At 44.9% G+C, this 19163-nt stretch overlaps 1 protein-coding gene across 5 annotated transcripts in view; it reads left to right on the top strand.

Annotated features, from left to right (window-relative positions):
• Positions 1 to 139: 139 nt before the first annotated feature.
• Positions 140 to 19163, top strand: part of NR1H3 (nuclear receptor subfamily 1 group H member 3) — a 30887-nt gene continuing 11863 nt past the window's right edge. The window contains exons 1-3 of one of the 5 annotated variants that reach the window (XM_066551787.1): positions 1460 to 1515; positions 2395 to 2563; positions 18050 to 18293. In XM_066551787.1, the coding sequence (XP_066407884.1) occupies positions 18176 to 18293 (118 nt within the window). In that variant the 5' untranslated portion in view covers positions 1460 to 1515; positions 2395 to 2563; positions 18050 to 18175. Of the gene's footprint in view, positions 223 to 291; positions 310 to 1443; positions 1516 to 2394; positions 2564 to 13858; positions 13876 to 18049; positions 18294 to 19163 lie in introns of those variants that run through there. The other 4 variants (XM_066551791.1, XM_066551789.1, XM_066551788.1 and 1 more) reach the window with 4 other exon arrangements.

Here is a 19163-nt window from a genome sequence, read left to right as displayed (position 1 = left end):
CGGAACCAAGCGCCAGCGGCCGCCGGCCCGCGCGGACGGCGTTTCGCAGCGCACAGCCCGGCCGCGCTCTCGGCGCTGCGCCCGCCCCCGAGGAGGAGGATCCCGCCGGTGGGAGAGCCCTGCTCAGGCCCCTGAGCCTCGGGCTCGCCGGGCTGGCGGCCCTGAGTTCTGCTGTCAGCCCTCCGGAGGCTTCGCCCTGGGCTGCAGCCGCGCAGGCGCTCGGTAGGAGCGGCGGGAATGAGGGCGCTGCGGTGTCACCCCCGCCGCAGCTTCGCTCTAGGACACGAGGTTTCGCAGTGCTCTGACGCTGTGCGTGTGCTCCTGGGTAAACTCGTGGGCAGAAGTAGGGAAGGCGGCCTGGCGCGCAGTGCCCGGCAGCCGTGAGTCGCTAATCGTCGCATCCCTCCGGTCAGCCTGAGGATGCCCGTGTGGAATGGAAAGCTGCTGCTGCTCCCTGGCAAAGAGGCTGCCCAGCGTTGGCGGCTTTTGCCCAGTTTTGGTTGTTCTTTACGAAACTTGGTCGAATTAGACGAGTGTGAGATGAAACCCGGCTTCTGCTGCCGCCTGTGCACCCACTGGATCGTTGGTCGAGGATCTCGTAGGTGCCGTGTAGAGGGAAAAATCATTGGCAGTTAAACGAATTTACTGCTACTTAGTGCTTGCCTGCACGCAGAAGTGTATAGAGAGCGGTGAATGAGGTTCTCAGCTTTCTCTTTTGAGGAAAGAAGGAAACATGGCTCTCGCGTTTGCAAAGAAGTCTTGGAGTCATGAAGCACAGCGGCTCATAACCCAGCTCTTTGGTACCTGTTTATTTGCTTAAAACTTTCCGTAGTTTGCTGCGTTAGAAAGTTGTGTGTAAGGTCTCAGTAAGGGTGCCAATTGTTTGTGAAGCAGGGGGGTTATTTCAGGGCAGGGTTGGTGCAATACACGAGGCTCAGCTGGACGGAATAACGTGTTTAATTTGCTCATGCTCGAATGCTTAGTGAATTTAAACTGAATTCTATTTCCTATCTCTAGGACAGCACGAAGCCGCGTTCTTTTTTTTACTCTGTTTGCCGATACCGCACCACTGAGGAAGTTCTTGGCGAATGCTGGAAGGAAAAGGTTCTCTGCGGAGGGGGAAGGCGCGCTGTTCCTGCAGCACCTGCTTTGGGATAGTTCTGTTGTTGCAGCTGGTTTTGCTCCGCTGCTGGGGACTGAGCTGAGGGTGGGCGGGCGGGCGGGCGCGGCGCGGGAGGGGCTCCGGGCCCCCGTGCGGGTCCCACCGTCCGGGAATCACCCGCGCTCGGAGCCTTCGCGTCCCGCGGGACCCGCGGGGGCGGAGCGGGGCGGGCGGCGCCTGCACGTGACCCGGGCCCGCGTGACATCACGGCAGCTCCGCCGCGGCGCCGGGAAGAACGCCGGCAGGAGCGCCGGGAGCAGCGCCGGGCCGGGCCGCCCCTCCCGCCCGCGGCTCGGGCACCTGCGCCACGGGGGGCGGCGGCCGCGCATCGCCGGGAGCCGCGGCCCGCGCCGGTAACTTTTCGCGCTGGCTCTGGGGGCGGCGGCATCACCTTCTCGCCGCCCGCCGGGCCGTGACTCACGGCGGGGGACGTGGACGCGCTGTCCCGCCCCGCGGCCTGCGCCGGCCCGAGCGCCGCAGCGTTCCCTGCGACCCGGAGCCGGCGGCGCAGCGCCGCCCGCCCGCGTCCTGCTGCCGGCCGGGCCGGGCCCGGCGGCGCTGGAAGGTGCTGGAAGGAAGGGGGACGGCGGCGGCCCATCCCGCTGAGGCACCCGTGGTCTGGCGGGGTGCGGGCCGGGCTGGCGGCCTCAGCCCAGAGGGGCCCGGCGGACGGGATGGAAGGGGTCACTCTCGGCCTGGGTCCAGAGCCCAGCGCCGGCCGTAATGCGCGGTGTCTGCCGGCGGGGACTGAGCGGTCGCGCTGTCGGAGAGAGTCCCTTTGCTAAGGGGGTCGGAGGCGTCTGGGGAGCGGAGTCAGTTTCTCGTGGCTACTGTCGTGCGTCTGAAGAGCCTGGGTTTCTGTCTGCTGTCTCCGGACGTGCTGTCAGGAGATGTTTACTTGCTTTGTGGTAACTTGTTAGCTTTCCACTCTGCTCAGCTTGAAGTTCTCTGTGTCATTCACCTGTTGCATCCTGTCAACCCAGGTTGCGAGTTTTCTAGGACAGAAACTTGTCTGTACGGCTGTTAGTTTGCATGGTGCTGTTAAAAGGTAACTTTGCTTACATTAGTGGTTACTCTTCATTGTGCTGTTTCACTGACGCTTATGCTGCTGAAGTCCACAGATCTGTCAAGAGATGATTTCGTTATGGGCTGGAAGCAAACCTTGGATCACTGGTGAAAGAGAAATGCTCTGTCTCCTGAAAATTCCTTCCCTTCTTTTCTTTTTCCTAAAGGGACAGCTGGGCTCTTCCCTGCAAGGCTTTTTTTGAGGGAGTCTCCAACACTGAGTCACGTTTCTGACTAACAGTTTGGATCACTGTGTGTCAGACAGTTTCTGGCTATGACTGCAGGTTATGTTTGTCTGTAGGGAAGAGTCCTCTCGGATCTGCTTCGTGTTCCAAGGTACGTGGAGTTGATCTGCTGTTCCTGGCTGTCAGAGAGAGGGCTATACCTGAGCACAGACAAAAGAAAACAGAAAGCCTGTTTTTTATTTCCTTTACTGAATGATGGGGCTTGATTTTTTAAATTGAGTCTGAATCAAGACATAACCCCCTTGCTGAAATAGAAAAACATTCCTTATATTTTAATTATAGAAACAAAAACTGTTTGAAAAGTTCAGCCAGTTGTTGCTGAGCTCTACCTTTCTATCATTTGGGTTGTGGAAGGAGGGCATTGGATGTGGTACACATTGTGCAAGGACCAGGTGGAGATTGGCCTTGGTACACTTCTTTGTCACTGCACCTGTGGCATATTCACCAGAAGATACTGCTGCTGTAAGGCTTGTAAGGGTAGACAGGCTATGTGGCTTCCTGCTGTGACCCCTTCTTGGAATGTAGCACTTGCAGTGATACTTCTTTCTCATACATGAATATGCCCATGCATTCTTCTTCATACAGGAAGGCCAGCATTTGCAGGAGAAAAACCAGGGTGAAAATATTTAACAACTTTCTCCCAGACCCCCAAAACAAAAGGTGGAGGAAACAAACCTAAACCAGCCTGAGGGAGGATGGAAAATGGGTCATTTTTGAGCTGCATGGGAGTTCTGTAGCTGCCAGAGGAAAGTTGCAGCTACTCGTGTTGTGAAGGGATGCAGAGAGAAGTACCACAGCAGGATCTATGTCTATATAAATTGCCTAATCTAAAAAAATATGGACAGGAAACTTTATCACAGAATTAGTGTGTCCTGGCAGTGTGCCTGGGGTTGCTCTTGCTTGCTGTTTCCAGTTACTGCTGCTGCAGCTCCCTGTGCCTTGTCAGCATGTTTTCCTTACCAGCTGGCTGTGCAGGGAGGCAGGGGGAGGCTATGCAGGACAGGCGTGCAGCCCTGCGAATACAGAGCAAGAGTTTGCTGCCTTGTCCCTGTCTTACACCTGCAGGAAGAGTGTGTTTCCGCTGTGGTAAAGTTCATTTGATTGCTATGACTCTCTTTTCCTTTCTCTTGGATTAGTCCTCACAACTCGGCATACTTGTTCTGAGGCAAACAGAAGGAATTTTGCTGTTTGAATGTTAGCTCAAATGGTGATGGTCTCACATCTTGGAAGTATGTCTCTTGTAATTAGATCTGGCCTGTGATTGTATGGCTGTCAAGACTGACAGTTTTCAAAATTTCAAGTTTTGAACTTAAAAATCTTTAACTCTTGCTGTTCTTCAGACGTTGTGATTCCATCTGTCTAAGGAGAGTGTAGAATATAATGTGCTTTGTCTTGGGTGCATTGAAGGATGATCCTGCTTTCTGCTCTGGAAGCAGCTGCTGTGAAAGTCTCATTGTTGCAGATGTGTGGGTCTTTGCATGTTGAATAGGAAAGCTTATCAGATTGTTTGTCATTCTCCCTCTTCTCCCTCCCCCACCAAGTAATGAGATTCACACACCTGACAGCCTTGGAGAAAAGTCAGTCTTCCAGAACTGCCATAGGTGTTCCTGCCCATTGCTGTGGGGGTTGAACCTACCTGATTTTTTAGGTCCATTCGAAACCATTTTATGATTCTATACAAAGATACTTTGTTTCATTGTGGGAGAATTTTCTGCTGATCTTCTGTAGGATGTGTTGACTTGTTTTCCTTACAGCATAATAACTCAGGAAGGCAGATTCCCATTCTCTTGGCTATGGAAACTGTCTCAGTGTGAAGGAACTTAATTTTAGGTGGGAATTCAGGGGAGTGCTTCCTTCTTATAGGTACAGGTCTGCATTAAGACCTGCATTCTGCTTATGAACAGCTTGAACTTGATCATTAGATCATACTTCTGCTGTTTGACTTAAGTACTACGAGTACTGTTTGACTTAACATTTTCATTGTAGTTATTTCAGGTTTCAGAGATGTGTTTAATATTGTTAAATGAAAAGAGGCTGTCCATGTTCAGTCAGACCTTAAAAATATATCAGTTAGAAATGGAACAACGGCTTCCTTTAGCATTCCTGTGTCAGTTTTGTTCTGTGACTTCCTGTGACCAAATACTTTTTTTCCCATATTTGGAACATAGACAAATTTCTTTCTTGTGTTCCCGCTGAAAGGGAGACACCCCTAAAGTTAGTGTAACTTGTACTTTTATATTTGGAGATCTCAAAACTAGATTTCCTGTAAAGCAAAATTACTTGCTTAATGGAGTGTCAAAAAGAAAATTTTACAGTGATTTACATAATTTTGGTGTAATATTATAAATCACTTTGGAGTATGCACTGTCAAACTCTTAACAATCTTATTTGGGGAGGACAAAGGTTAACTAAGGTAGTGCACAGAGGAGAGCAGAGCGTTGCAGATCTTCCCAGTAGGTTTAAGGAGGGGAAAAAAAGAATGTTTATTTAGTGGGAAGTCGGTGAAGAAATGAAGAGAAAATGTTAGAGAATGAGAAATCTAATGCTTGTTTTGAGCAGACCGACGCTAGTGCCTATCAGGATTAAGTAGGAGAACTATCTTGTGGGATTTGAGAATTGAAGCAATTTAAAAGCCATGTTGCAGAGTCAGGTTATATTTTGTACTCATAGAAACCTCTCTGAGATGTAAATAAGGTGTTAGGTGAGTATCAGATTGATTGCTAAAGCACATGACTGACAAGAGAGTAGGTGTCTCCTGGCACATAAGGCTTTCTGGTTTGTTTTAAGATTTAAAAAATATTGGCAAATTTGCTCACAAAATTTCTTGAAACCAATAGTGCATGGAAGCCTATCCTCTCCCTTCAGGGAGCGGGGCAGTGTTGGCCCACCAGTCCTCCTGCAGCTGTGAAGCAAGCAAGGTCGATTGGTTCAAATCAAGGCTTCCCACTTGCTGATAGAAATCATGATTAAAGTTAGTGATTTAAATAATTCATTTAAAGTTTTTTTTGCATTTGGTAATTTCTTAAAAGGCAGCTTTAGTCTAATCAGTTAGGCTCATCTATTACTGCTTCTTGCCAAACAGGACGATACAGTGTATCTGCATACATCTATTTATGCTATTATATCACAGTAAATGTTTACATTACAAAATGGCCAGTTGTAATTACTGGGTGAATTTCTTTCCTCGTGAATTGTACAAAACTGCATTTGAATAACAAGGTCAAATCAAATATCCACTTTTTTATACTTATACTATAATCACACAAATCATGCGCTGGATACATAAGAAAAAATATCCTTGCTGGAGTGTGCTATTAAATAATAGGGATTCTATCAGGGTAGTGTTATCTGTATTTAGCAGAATGAACTGTTTAGTTTTGGTAATTGTCTCTTTCCAGATCTTAGAATGAGCATTACTCATTGTTCCTTGTCTTGTTTTCATTTGGAGATTTTAAGAGAGAGGTACCTTTCAGCCATTTTATGCTGCCTGCACCACCTTTGAGTGAACTGAACTAATTTAATAAGTGAATTGAAGAAACTAATCTCTCTGCCTTTTTAAGAAAGAATTGTTTTGTACTGACTCTGCATGACTTTCTGGAGTTTAGAGTTAGACTTTTTAATCATTCTCCAGTAGCCATGTCCTGCTTGAATAGGGCCTGCGTGTGTTTAAATGGTTGTTTTAGATTTAGTCATAATTTGCCGTTGACTTAGAAAATAAATTAACAAGTGTAATCTTGAAAACTGTGTGTAAAACCAACTCAAAGGAAAATGTTTGGAATTTTAAGTATTCTCATCTAGAGCTCTTATGAAACGAGGGTGAACAGGTAGGCTTCTGTAACAGCTCTGTAGTATGTCTTGGTTGCCACAGACATACATGCAGAAATGTGCCAGCCCCCGAAGGACTCCACATGCCTTGCCAGAGATTTTTGCTGGAGGATCTCACAGCCAGAGAGGCACATGTAGTGGCTTTTTGCACGTCTGCCAGCAGAAGCTCACATGCAGCTTTGTGTGGGCACATGAACTTGCGCTGGAACAGCCTTTGGGACTTGCTGTGGTGGTGCATGCCTTGACATGCAGGCACACATGCACACTCAGAGTCCTGTGGGCAGCCCTCAGCAGCGTGCATTGGCTTGCATGAGAAGTGCCACCGAGGCAGGGCAGTTCAGCTCAGCCAGCTGCAAGCTTCAAGAGTACAAGGAGAAGCTGTCACCTGGCCCTCAAAAAACAACTTTGTGATTCCAGTCTTCTGATTGACTGCTTCCCACCTTTGGCTGTTGTGTGCAGGAAAGGAATAATATGTTGATTTCTGTGAAAGGGCTAGGGAGAAGTTCAAAAGATGGCTTTTGTGTTAGCAGCTGGTGAGATGGACATTCTCAGGCATCTGCATGTCTGGACAGGAAGCCAGGTAAGGATATGATAAGTAAGGATGTAATTTAAGGTCCATATAGCATGAGGACAGGCAAGGTTGCACTAATGTGCCTTCAAGGAAGGTGTCAGAACTCCTTCCTTAGCAAAGGAAGAGGGAACTTCTGTTGTGAGGTGTGTTTTAAAATGAAAAATAAAAATTTAAAATGTAAGATATAGAATAGCTATAGATCATACAAGGTAGCCTCTGTTATCAGTATGTGTCTGAAAAGCAGGGACATAACTTTCTGGCCTGTATGAGACTGAAAAAAAAATTTCCTTGGTCTGCAGAAAGCTCCCAAGCTGTTGTTTGTTCCTGTAGAAATTGAACAGGATTGCAGAAAGGAGAAACTTTTGCCTGAAGAAAATGTTAATTTTCTCCCTAGCGGTTGTACTTTGAGGGCATTTTCTAAAGAGCTGCTTTTAAGCAGCAGACTAGGGGTGAGGGTTGAAGAAAAAAACAAGAAGAGACTGCAGATTTTTTTTCTCCCTTGTTTCAGTATCATCTTCCGCTGCTACTCCCTGATACTTGCTCTGGGTGGTGCCTTTAGCAGTGTCCCAGAATCAGTGGACCATCCACACCCTTCTTCCTTGACACAAGGATCAAAATAAGAAATGGAGCCACTTGTTGGCTTAGTCCCATTGCCTACTCCCACACACTTGTACACATGCTGCAATTTGCAGTCTTGATCTTGGATTTGCGCTTATTTCTGGGAAGTCAAGGTTATAGGAGTGCTCTGATAGGATAACACTTGCTGGCTTCCTGCAGACTCTGCTGGGGCATCAGTCTTTGCAGGATTGCTGGCTTCTCATTTGTCCTTGGGTCATGTGTGATGGCTTCCTTCTTGTGGCGGGGTTGTGCCGAAGTTGGGAGTAGACTGCAGTCCTTGCAGCAGGATGCTTGTGACAAACTCAGATGGTCTGATGGTTACCTTCTTTTGCATTTTTCTGTTAAAACCTTTGTGCAAACTTTCAGTCTGTTCTGAGCTGTTACTGGGGAAATAGGAAAACATTGTTCTGTTAGCACCTCTGGCTCTGTGTACCTTGGTAGGGCACTTTGTGCATGGATGAGGGTGAGGCCTCCTGGGTGCTTGGAGGCAAGCTGTGAGGAGAGTGGGTGGCTTGCTTTCCCATCTGGTGGGTGTGCCATCAGCGCAGCCATTTCACTGGCTGGGGTTTCAGCGGTGGATTCTATCCGGATCTGGACTGTTTTTGAGCTGAGTATTTGTGGTGATGTCAGGCAGTGTGAGAAGGGAACATGACTTGGCAGGACAAAGTCTGCAGAAAGTTCAGCTCCACATTTGGCCAAGAGCCTCAAAGGCAATGAGATTGACACACACATTCTGCTACACAGCCTGTCACACGCCCTCTCACATGCTCCCTTCCTGTCACACAGATCTCTTTATCTCACTTTCAGACCTTTAACCCTTCCCTCCTAGCTTCTGCTTGGTGAGTTTATAAAACTCAGAGAAGTCCTCCTTCTTTTGTTGACACTGTGGCTTGTAAGGGTTCAGTTGCAATGACCCCCAAAGCAGAAATAGCCTATACAGGCCGCAATCCAGAAGAGTAGTCAAAAGCAGGGCAAGTTTACTTTGCAGCAAAGCTCTTAATAGTCCTTTATTCTGACCTGCCCCCCTCTGCCAGTCTTTGCTTCACTTTCTTGGCAGCTCTTCTGATCTCCTTCATTGCTGTGCTGCAGTCTTCTGGCTGATCTATGTTTGGATATGTACATCTGCAACCCTGCCTCTCTGCTCCTGCTCTTCTAAGAGCAGTATTAGCAAAACCTAACAAAATAAACCCCTGATGATGCTTGAGTTGGGAATAGACTACCAGTCAAGCTTAGTCTGAAGCAGTTTAAAACTCTGTTACAGTATCCCTCTGATGTGTTCTTTGTATGGGTATTTCAGTAGTACTGTAATTTCTTCCTGACCTCTGTGCTACATCTAGGGATGATCCTTCTATGAATGGGAATCAGTGCTTTTCCCCTACTGCCCTGAAGGGAATCTTAATGAGTTTCCTGCCTGTTTTGCAATCCAGTACTGTATTTCTGGTTTGCCTGTGAGCATTAGTATTTGTTTGGATTGATGCTTTTGGATGGAATGGTGTTTGGATACAAAGTGTTATATAGAGACTTTATTAAGAGGTTCTTTCCCAGAAGCAATCTTGTATCAGTTATGGTGATGTGCAGTATGCTGATGGAAGTACTCCTGGGGTGGGAGGAAAGGAGGAAGTCAGTAAAATGAGCAAAGAGTTTTACTGTAAGCAGCCTTCCCCTTCTGTTCTTTCCTCTTTTGCTTCTCTTCTTCTTGTCCTCTAATTTCATAGCTGGTAGAGGATGGAGAAGACCAGTTTGAAAGAGAACGTAGTCTGGACAAGGGATAGGAGTTGAAAGCTTTTAACTTCTCTTTTTGTTTATCTTTTTGGCTTTGTCATTATATATGCTATGGCTCTATGTGTCTTTTGTCATCTTGTCTTCCTGATAAAATGGTGCAGCTGCTTATTTTTTGCTTTTGTCTGTTTTAGTAGCTCAGTGCAGTTAGTGGACTGTGCCATGTTCCTGCTCAGAGGAGTCAACAGCAGTTTGAGTTTCTGTGTTGAAGAGATGCACTGAGACAGCCTGGGGAGCTGAGGAGATTTCCCTTAATAAAAAGTGCTTGGCTAGAATAGGCATGGATCATGAAAAGCTGTTCTCTTACTGCATAGTTGAGATGAAATAATTTTTTAAGGAAACAGGTAAAAAAACCCCGGTATGTTGTGGTATTACTTATCACTACCATTTTCTGTCTGCAGGAAAAAGGCCTGCAGTACTCTCTTCTAGACATAATCTTTATTGATCCTCTTGTTCCTTATGGACTAGGTTTAGCCCTTTTCCCTGGCATTTCCACTACCAGGATGTTGTTATTTTGGGTATTCTTTTTTTTTCTTCTTTTTTTTTTTTTTTTTAAGTTCTGATCTCATGCTTCAGATTGGAAATAGCATTGGGGTGATTTCTCAAATCTGCTGTGAATCAGACTCATGTTTCCCTGAAGCTGGGCTATAACGTCTGTGGGACTGAGGGTCATAAAAGAGGAATGTAGGATTCATGGTAGAGTCTTTGGTCTGTAATATGGTGCTCCCAGAAAAGTCCACAATTATTAAAGAGAGAGGCTTCTCTAATTTTTCCCACTCCCTTCCAGCTTCTATGCAAGCCCCATTTAAAAAAACCCAGCTTTTTGGACCTAGTTGGTTATTTTCATTGCTTCTGATCTTGGTGACACTATTACTTCTTGCCTCTTTTAAAAACTGTTCTCTGGGAAGACAAAGGAAGCCCTGGGTTATAAAACTGTCGCTTCAAAGAATGCCTGACTGTTATGTTTTGCATAGCTACGTATAATTGTGCAGAGCAAGATATTGATGGCTGAATAAATATAGAGAAGGCATCCAGAAAGAAACTGAGTCTGTGGTCCTGTTTTCCATGATGTCGTGCAGTGGCATTTATAAAGAAACAGAGATGGTGGGGTCAGATTGCATTTTTGGCCTTCAAGTAGGATGTGATGAACTATTGCTTCATGAAGGGTGTGTAAGAGCTGGTCAGTAGCAGGATTAATGAGCTACAGACACCTCAACTTTAATTTTCCAAACTGAAGGGGGATTTTGTTAGCAGATTATTTTATAGTAGGAAGTTTTATTGGTTGCTTGAACACTTTTTACATTTGGGTTTTTTTTTGTTGTTGTTTTGGTAGTGATTTTTTTTGTTGTTGTTGGTGATGTGTGTATCTGGTGTTGTGGTTAGAAATGTGAAGGAATGACACTATTAGCCATTACAGGGACCCTAGAAAGAAAAACAGACGTGTAAACCAAAACCACATTTGCATAGATTCATGTGCAAGGGGAAAGAAGACTTACTGCTAGGATAGCTACATTTGCTTGGAGAAATTGAGTGCTACTGGCAAAAGAATGTTGTTTCCAATTTAGAGTGAGTTTCCATAGGAAAAAATTGCTATTACAGTTGATGCTGACACATTGTGTGGACAAGGACCCAGGCTGGATTTCCTCCCTTCTGCTTCCCCAGAAGCGGCACAGAGCTGCCCTTTGCTTTCTGCTAGCAGGAGGGGGCAGCTACTCTGAGTGTTTGATCCTCCTGGGAGGAGCACAGATGGAATTTTTCCTGTAGGAAGCCCCTATCAGAGACTCAGTCCTGCTTCCTGCCATCTGAAGGTTGGTGCTGATAGTAGTGTTGAGCTGTCAGTGAGCTGGAGTCGTGGCCAGGCACAGGGGATTATTGCAGTTCAGCAACAAACAGCAAGTTCTGCTCATGTTCATCCCTGTGAGTGCTGCAGAAGCTGGTGTCCCTCTAAAGTGACTCTGCTTTGTTTCCTCCCCCTGTTGAGAAACTGGCTACACAGCTCATCTGGCCAGACAGAGCTGAGGAGGGATGACTTGTCGTTTTACAGGACAGCATGGAGGGAAGGATGGAGGGATGCTGCTGCTGTCACATCTGTAAGCTGCTGTAAGCCTGTGCATGTCCTGGTTTGGCCATTCCTGTGGTGGCTATACTCTAGGTTAGCCAGAAACTTGAAGGCTGAGGTAACAGTAGAAAGCCTAGAAGGGGCTAGAGATTTTTTTTATCTAGATCAGGGTTATGTTGTTTTCCAGAGTTCAAAGGAACTTGTGTCAATGGCCTTTTAAAGGAATTCATGGCAGCAAGGTGGCTACATCACTCCTGATATGACTTGTTATTCATTTCCAGTTCATTAACCAGGGAAAAGTCTTATCTTCTTACCATAATCCCTTCCTCCCTCTCCTTGTTTCCCTCCCCTCTCTCTCTTCCCTTCCCTCTTCTTCTCACTCTTCCCCTATCCACGTGCCTGCCTCTTTCTGTCTCCTGTTGTCAGTGGGAGTGATATTTCCTTGCAAACAGGAAGAGAGGCAGGAGCAGCCCTGTGTGCAGTGTGAATGAACTCCAATAACCTCGTCTCCTTTCTCCTCCTTGCAGAACCAAGGACATCTGGCAATTGGGAGAGAGGGAGGGAGGGAGGAAAAATAAAGGCACAGTCCATTTCAGAATCTTACCCACCCTGAAAGTAGTCACATGTATGCTCTCTTTTCCTCTTGCTCCTTGTGTTGACATGGCTCTCTTTAATCAGACAGAAACCAAGAGTTGAAGGGAAGGGCAAACCCAAAACCTCAGCCTTTGCCAGGCAAGGTATAATGAGAGGCAGGTGAGAGAGATCAGGGAGCACCTGTTTCTGGATGAGGCATGTGAGCAAGAGAGCTGACTTGCAAAACAGTTGCTGTTGGGGGTGAGCTTTGCAGAGCGTGTAGTTCCCTGGGTGGGACTGGAGTCAGTGCATTCTGTCATCATCTGATTTAAAATTTGGGAAGCCGTATTTCTAAAATGAGGGAGTCCATAGGTGCTGCAGGAAAGAAACAAATATTGTACTCTGCAGATCGTGGACAAGGAGCAGGTTTGGTTTTTTTGGACTTTTTATGTGGAGCAAAGCAGAAATAGTTCAGGCTTATTCTGCCCTGTTTTATTGCATTGTGTTTGGTCATACAGTTGTGCCTTAAGATTCTAATTCAGTTTGCTAACCCATTTATTCACTTATTTCAGTCCTACATGCCTTATGTAGGGTGAAACTGGCTTGAACTCCTGTTGCTACTACCATTGTTTGTTTATAATAGACACTTCACCTACAGAATAGCTAAGTCATATTAAGTTCAGATTCATAAGTGTCCATGGAACTGTCTGTATTTTGGTTGTAGTTATAAGTTCTAATCCTAGAAGGAAAGTTATGGAGACTTCCAGCTCCCAGAACTTAGCTTTAGGGTGTTTTTCTGTAATAGGAGCCAGACTTTTCCCTTCAGTGTTCTTTTAGAGATACTGTCTTTCAGAGTAACACCTTTCTTCTCTTCCCAGTACTCTTTCAACCAAGTGACATACATTTGTTTATTTTAATCTTTTCAGTTATTAGTCACTTCTGCTGTTGTTCTCTGAACTTTGTGGTGGTTTCCGTGCCTGACCTGGGTAGGAGACAGCGTGCCTTGTGTTGAGACCAAATGCAACCCAGTGAGAGCTGGATGCTGCAGTAAGCCCACTTCAAAGGGAGAGACAAATGCCTGGGCAAAGACCATGCCAGGAATCAGCAAAGTTATGGGTAATAAAGGAGTCGGTCAGCAGCAGGAGTAAAACCTAAAGTAAGGTGGGGGACAGAGGTAGAGAGGCAGGCTTTGGAAGTGATGTAGGGAGGGAGAGGTGGCAATTAAGACCCTTAATTTGAGGGCAAGAGACCAGAATGCAGCTGCACAGCTGGGAGTGACTTGTAGGACTCTTCTGCATAATTGTCAATGGTAGCAACAACTTAAAAGGCTTACAAAGCAGTGCTACAGTCTTGGACAGCTGCTCATGGTCAGCTGAAGCTTAGCTGGACAGCGAATGAAAGCAATCAGGAGGCTGTGACTTTATCAGCTTGGGACTGACGGTGGCTCGCAAACTCTTTCCAGCTTATGGTTGCCTTTATGCTTCTGGGAGATCAAAATGGATAATGTGATTTCAAACTCTGTCCCTGTAGTTCTCTGAGAGAGGGATTTACAGCAGGGCAACTGAGCTAGTCTGTTCCCTGAGTGTTGCAGAACTTTTTTCCATTCTTTGTAGACATACTCTTCAAAGTCATTCTTCATAGTGTCCTGTTGCACTGCTTTTCACATTTTGCATTTTTGTGATTTGTCTCTCCCACTGTCAATCTGAAGTTACTATTTTTCATGTGACTTTTGATAGTCTTCACATGAAGTATTACTTAATTTTCAAAGTGACAGATTAATTTTCTGTCTTGAAAGGTACAAGGTGTCTTTTTCAACTTTTTCCTAATTGAAACGTGTCATATGTATACTTTTGCCTCTCTCATAGACCTCCTATCTGTTTCAGCATTTTTTTGAGAAATGTGATGATGTAGAGGGAAGGAAGAAGAATGAGCCAACATGAGCTGGGAATAATCTTTGTTTCTCTGAAGCAGCTACAAGGTAGTACCAAGATCCAATGGAAGATTTGTGAAAATACTCTGGCTGCTACACCAGGCACAGTATAGGAAGAGCATTAGGTCACAAAATATGGTTACTCTGTATGAAAGGATTGGAACAGTGATGTCTCTCAAGGGGCTTAGTTCTCTGCTGGTGCTGTAGAGTCCTGTGAAATCTCAGTCTAACTGGTGTTGTTTTTTTTTTCTTGGCCATGCTTGGCCATCTGCAGCCAGCATTTGATAGCCAATGTAGCATTATCACTGTGTCAGTTATGCATTTAGGTTTCAGCAGAGGTCATTATGCACTGCAGTGGGCCCAGCTTTCAGAGATAAATGCTAGCAGCCAAAGTGAATCTATACTGCATGTCAGAGCACACCTAGAAGCCAAAATGCCAAATTATATCCCTGCTTTAGTTACCTCTGAAAGATAGCCCTTCCTGTCAGTTCTATTTGTTCACCAACAGCCTATTAAGGCCCCTGCAGAGAGGTGCTGTCCTCTTGACACACAGTGAGCACAGTCATGTTAGCATATGTGTGCAAACATGAGGTCTCTTCCTCATGATGCTGACACGCTGCAGAGTGGCTGCTTGTGATTCATTACAGAACTGAAACATAGCTATATATGTTTGCCTTGGCAGAAACTGTAGGATATTGTAATTTACAGGGCCAGGACTGCAATGAGTAAATCCTGTTTTGAAACCTCACAGAGACTTGAAGAAACTTTCTAAAAAGCTACTCTGAAGAAAGAGCATCCATTATTTGGAGGTAAAGGGCTTGTTGTACTGTTCCTCTGATTGTTCATGTGTTACACGTGAACAGTGAGTTTCTTCAGAGATGTGCTTGCATCTGTACTGGTTCCTGATCCTTAAACTCCTCACAGAAAGTGCCAAAATAAGAATACCAGGGAGAGGACAGCACTCTTTAGCAGAAGGCTCACACTAGCTGCATTTGGTTTCTATATATTCTGTGCTGCTCAGTGATATCTCATTTACTGGCCCCAGTGATCTGTAGCTTAGTCTGTTGATGATGGGTCAGATCAAAGTCTTCCAGAAGAATGTCTAAGTGCTTCAGCTGGCTTAGAGGAAAGACTCAGCTGAGGGAATGGGATGAGATTGTTGCTGGAGGAAGTGATGAATGTTTCTGACATTCAGCATGAGGTACAAGAGCCAGGGCTGCCATCTTTAGTCTCTGAAAAAGCAGTACTTTGTTGTAGGAGTGCTGACCTAGAGACCATCAGTATCGGAGTTGTTCTGTTTTCTCAGAAAAGAAGGGGAGATGGAAGAAATGGAGCAGGGTGAAGCTGATGGCAGCACATTTCAGAAGTGTTTAGTGTTACATTTGAGACCTGAGTGGCAAGGGCTAGCAGAAATTTGTTTCCCTCAGCCTTTCATCTCCACATGTTTCTTCACTGGAGTATGTCTGCTCATCAGGTTACTCTCTTCAAGATGCTGCATTTGAGAGAAGCAATTGCTTCATCATTTGTCACATGGCCAGTCCTGGTTTCTGAAACTGAAGGAGTTGAGACAGACAGTGGGAAGCAGCATAGCTGACTGTGTCAAGAAGACAGTGTTCCCTCTTGCAGTTAGGGCTTGCATCACCTTTCTGCATTTTTGGTTGAAGTGGTGGTGCAGATTGGAAGGTGTGAATCTCTAATAACATCATTATTAGTACAAAACTTGGCAAGATTTTTAGTCCTATAAAAACAATCTTCATGCATTTCTGTGAAAACTAAGCCTCAGGCTTGTCACATAGCCTCTCACTTGTGTGCGTGTGAGGAAGATGCTCAGTAGGCTTCTTTACCTAGCACCAGAGTGCTGCTGTTCACTGTTAGGTCAGTTTTTCAGCCTGCAAGTGTTATTGCACCTACAAAAGGATAAGTGCTCTGTCTTAGGAGCAGAGAAGACAAGTAACCTTTTCTATCTGGCCCATTCTGTTTTGGGAAGGTTGGAGGCTAGTGCATGAAGCAGAAACACATTGGGTAGTTCTACAGTGCAGATAGTGGCTTCTCTGTTGCTGTGTCCTGGATGTGCACATGGATTTATAATCCCCTCTCTCAGTAGCTTGCAATCTCTCAAGACACTCCTTTTTGGTCTCCAGATGTCTTGCTGACAGCAAGTTTCACTCTTGCAATGTCAGTCATTGTGCAGATCACACAGTTCTGAAATCCCATTAGACTGTACCCTTCTGTTGTTTTCTGGAATAAGTTTCAGTTGAGGCAGGGGTGCACTAAGAATGGGTCACTGTACTGGAGGTCTGGGCCTGAGCACTGTTACTCAGTCCCTCAGATGGGTGATCAAACCCTTCCTTTGAAAAATTGCTGCAGTAGTGCTGCTGGTGATTCATTCTGCACAATAATTAATCTTTGAGTGAGTCTTTTGCGTGGTTTAAAGGAATGTGGAGATGCAGAGGCTTACTCTTAGCTTTCTTGTTTCATGCCCAAACATGTCCAGAGACATCTGTGTCAGCATTGCTGAGGAGCTTACATAGGACTAGGAATACAAATTGGGTTTGGATTTATTGCAGTAAAGTTCCCATCTCCATCTGATGCTCTATGCTGCTTCCACAAGGTTTTCAGATTCTGCAGGATTTACTGGGGAGACTTTTTTAAAGAAGTTGATTGTAGTAGCCACATGGTTCCTTTGAGGACCATGAGTTTCTTCAAATTGCTTGCAAATCACATCAGTTAGGTTGTACTATCCCATAGTAGGACTTCCTTCTGTCTGTAGGTTTAAGTTTCATATTTTCCGTCACTACTTTTATCCTAGATAGTCTGTTTCTCCAGCTCCCTTAGGGGGAGGGGAGCTCTGAGTTCCTGATGCAGTCTGAGGCTGTGTTTACAGATGTCACGTGAATTAATGTGCCCTGTGGGTTTTAACACCTGCATCCACAGTGTAATTGGAGATGACAGGATCTCAGCAGGCCTGACAATGTGACTTGCTTTTATACTTGATGCCTGTTTCAGAATTCTGGGAGGTGGTTCATTTTTAGAAGCATTGCTTTCATCTTTGTTTTTGACATTCTGAGAAAAGTTGTGTGGTCTGGTCCAAATACCCAGGAGGAAAGAAGGGACCTGGGACAGTGGTTTTCTGCCTCTTCGTGGTGAGCACTTGAGTGTGTGAGGCATGCCCCTGCTTGCCTGATGCTCTTGTATCTGAACTGCTTCAGAGCTTTCTGTCACCTCCTGCCTTTCGGGGACTGATAGGCTTCCAGTCCTGAACTCAATCATTCAAACAGGCCTTTCACGTAGTTGCTTTTTAAATCAGTTAATCTCTTTAGCTTGCATTGGTAAATCACTGAGTTAAGATGAAGTGACGTTCAACCAGCTTAGGGGTGTTTACATTAGCAATTTACATGAGTTTCACTGAATCTGTGCGATCTACTGAGTTGGCTCCTTTCTGTGCAGGTGGGGCTTTTTGGAAAAAGTGGTTGGATTTGCTTTCCAATTTCCAGATTCTGTAGTGGAGTTAGGGCTCTACTAACTGTAATGAAGATGCTTTTCAGTATGGTTTCTAGGTTCCACAAAAGGGTGTCCTCAGAAGGCTGGTGGTGAATCCATTTCCTGAGAATGGCAACATGGCCATTTCCCATAGGGGGGATGCTGGCTTTCAGTTTCTTACTGTAGGTGAGGGGAGGATTTGTCATCCTTATCTTTGATGCATCATCGACCTTTGTCAGTCTTCAGCTACTGATACTAATATGGAAATTCAATGTTTTGTAGTCTGCTAAATAGTTGTTTGAAAAATCTCTTTTCCAATTTTCTATATGCTCTGCAATGCATGCACCAAAATTCAGGGCAGCTGGCAGCACTGAGCTATTTGTTACTGGAAACTTTAACAAAGGCCACTGGTTATAATGTCAGGAATTTCCCTCTTACACACTTGGAGAGATCAGGGATGAAGTGCACTGGTAGTGTTGGCAGTAATGAAGACTTGTCTCGCTTTGATAAATCTGTTGGCATTGAAATAATAGTTTTGCACCTGGATATGCTAGTCTTGTATCTTTTCCCACAGTTTGTTAAAATAGTGTGTTTTAAGAGTGGAAACATTGATAAAACAAAGCTAATTACAGAAATGAAATCTTGAAGCTTGCTTGTGATACAGCTTGTAATAGATTTTGGAAGTTAATAGTTTCAATAGTTGAACTCTTGCCTCTTTTGCATCTGTTTGTTTTTTCCACAGGTACTTCCTGACTTTCAGTAGTAGAGAGAAACTAAGGACTTTGAAGATAGATGCCTGTGGCCCCTTGCTAGGCAGAAACAATGCTGCAGCGATGAGATTATAGTGAGCCCTTCCTGTGTGGCTTCCATGGGTCCCACTCAACTCAGCACACAGGATCATGGGAAGAGAGTGGCAAGTGTATTGGAAATGGAGGAGGAAGGGCTTGCACTCTTCCCTGGCTCAGAGAACCCCCCTGAGCATGCAGGTATGCAAAAATTCTCACTAAATCTATGCAAGATAAAGACTGTCCATTTTTTCAGCTGTAAGCAGCATTGCTACTTGGCAAAATTTTAGGACAATTTCTACTGTGCTTGAAGCACTCAGAGATGATGTCTAAGAATAGAGTCAGTTATTGATAGCTGAAGACTGGGTTTATCTATGTGAGAAATGCGTTGAATATTTTGCTTATTTGACCTTCTAGAGACTAGGTCCATGGCAGTAAGATAAAGATTTTTTGGGCTTACCAAAAGCTGCTGAACAATAAAGCTTTACTACAGGTGACAATCCAACAAGGGTAGGTGGTGCAAAGAAGTGATAGGGTTTTGCAGGTTGGTGCAATGGGAAGACAGTAGGAGTTTCTCCATGTATTTCTTAGGTTAACTGAGGATGAAGAGTATCAGACATAGAACTGAGATTCTGTAGTTAAAGCTGCTGCTGATAGCCACAATCCTACACTTTCAAACTGTAAGAAGACTATAATATCTCTGGATAGGTAACACAAAAAAAAAAGGAAAGTTTAAGTGCATAGGATCATCTTCTTAATGAAAATATGACAAATTAATGTGTTTGCTCAGCAGTGAGGCAATGGGCAATCTTGATATGAAACAAAGAGATAATCTGAACCTTGAATGAGGATTCCTCAGTGAAGTAGAAACAAAGAGAGTAGTTAAAAGGTGATATGAGATTTTTCAATAAAAGTCCTTAAAATGGGTCTGAGGACTTGAAAAGAAAGCAACTGATAGATTAATTCCTTATGAAAATGTAAGGAAAAAAGACACAAAATGTGGAAAATACTAAATAGGAAATCTACAGAGGAAGGAGGACCCTAATGAGAGTTGAAGGTTCAGAAGTGGCA

The sequence above is a fragment of the Molothrus aeneus genome, chromosome 6, assembly GCF_037042795.1.
Source record: "Molothrus aeneus isolate 106 chromosome 6, BPBGC_Maene_1.0, whole genome shotgun sequence".
Lineage (NCBI taxonomy): Eukaryota > Metazoa > Chordata > Aves > Passeriformes > Icteridae > Molothrus > Molothrus aeneus.
Note: the sequence above shows the minus strand (reverse complement) of the source record. Positions and strands in the feature narration are given on the sequence as shown.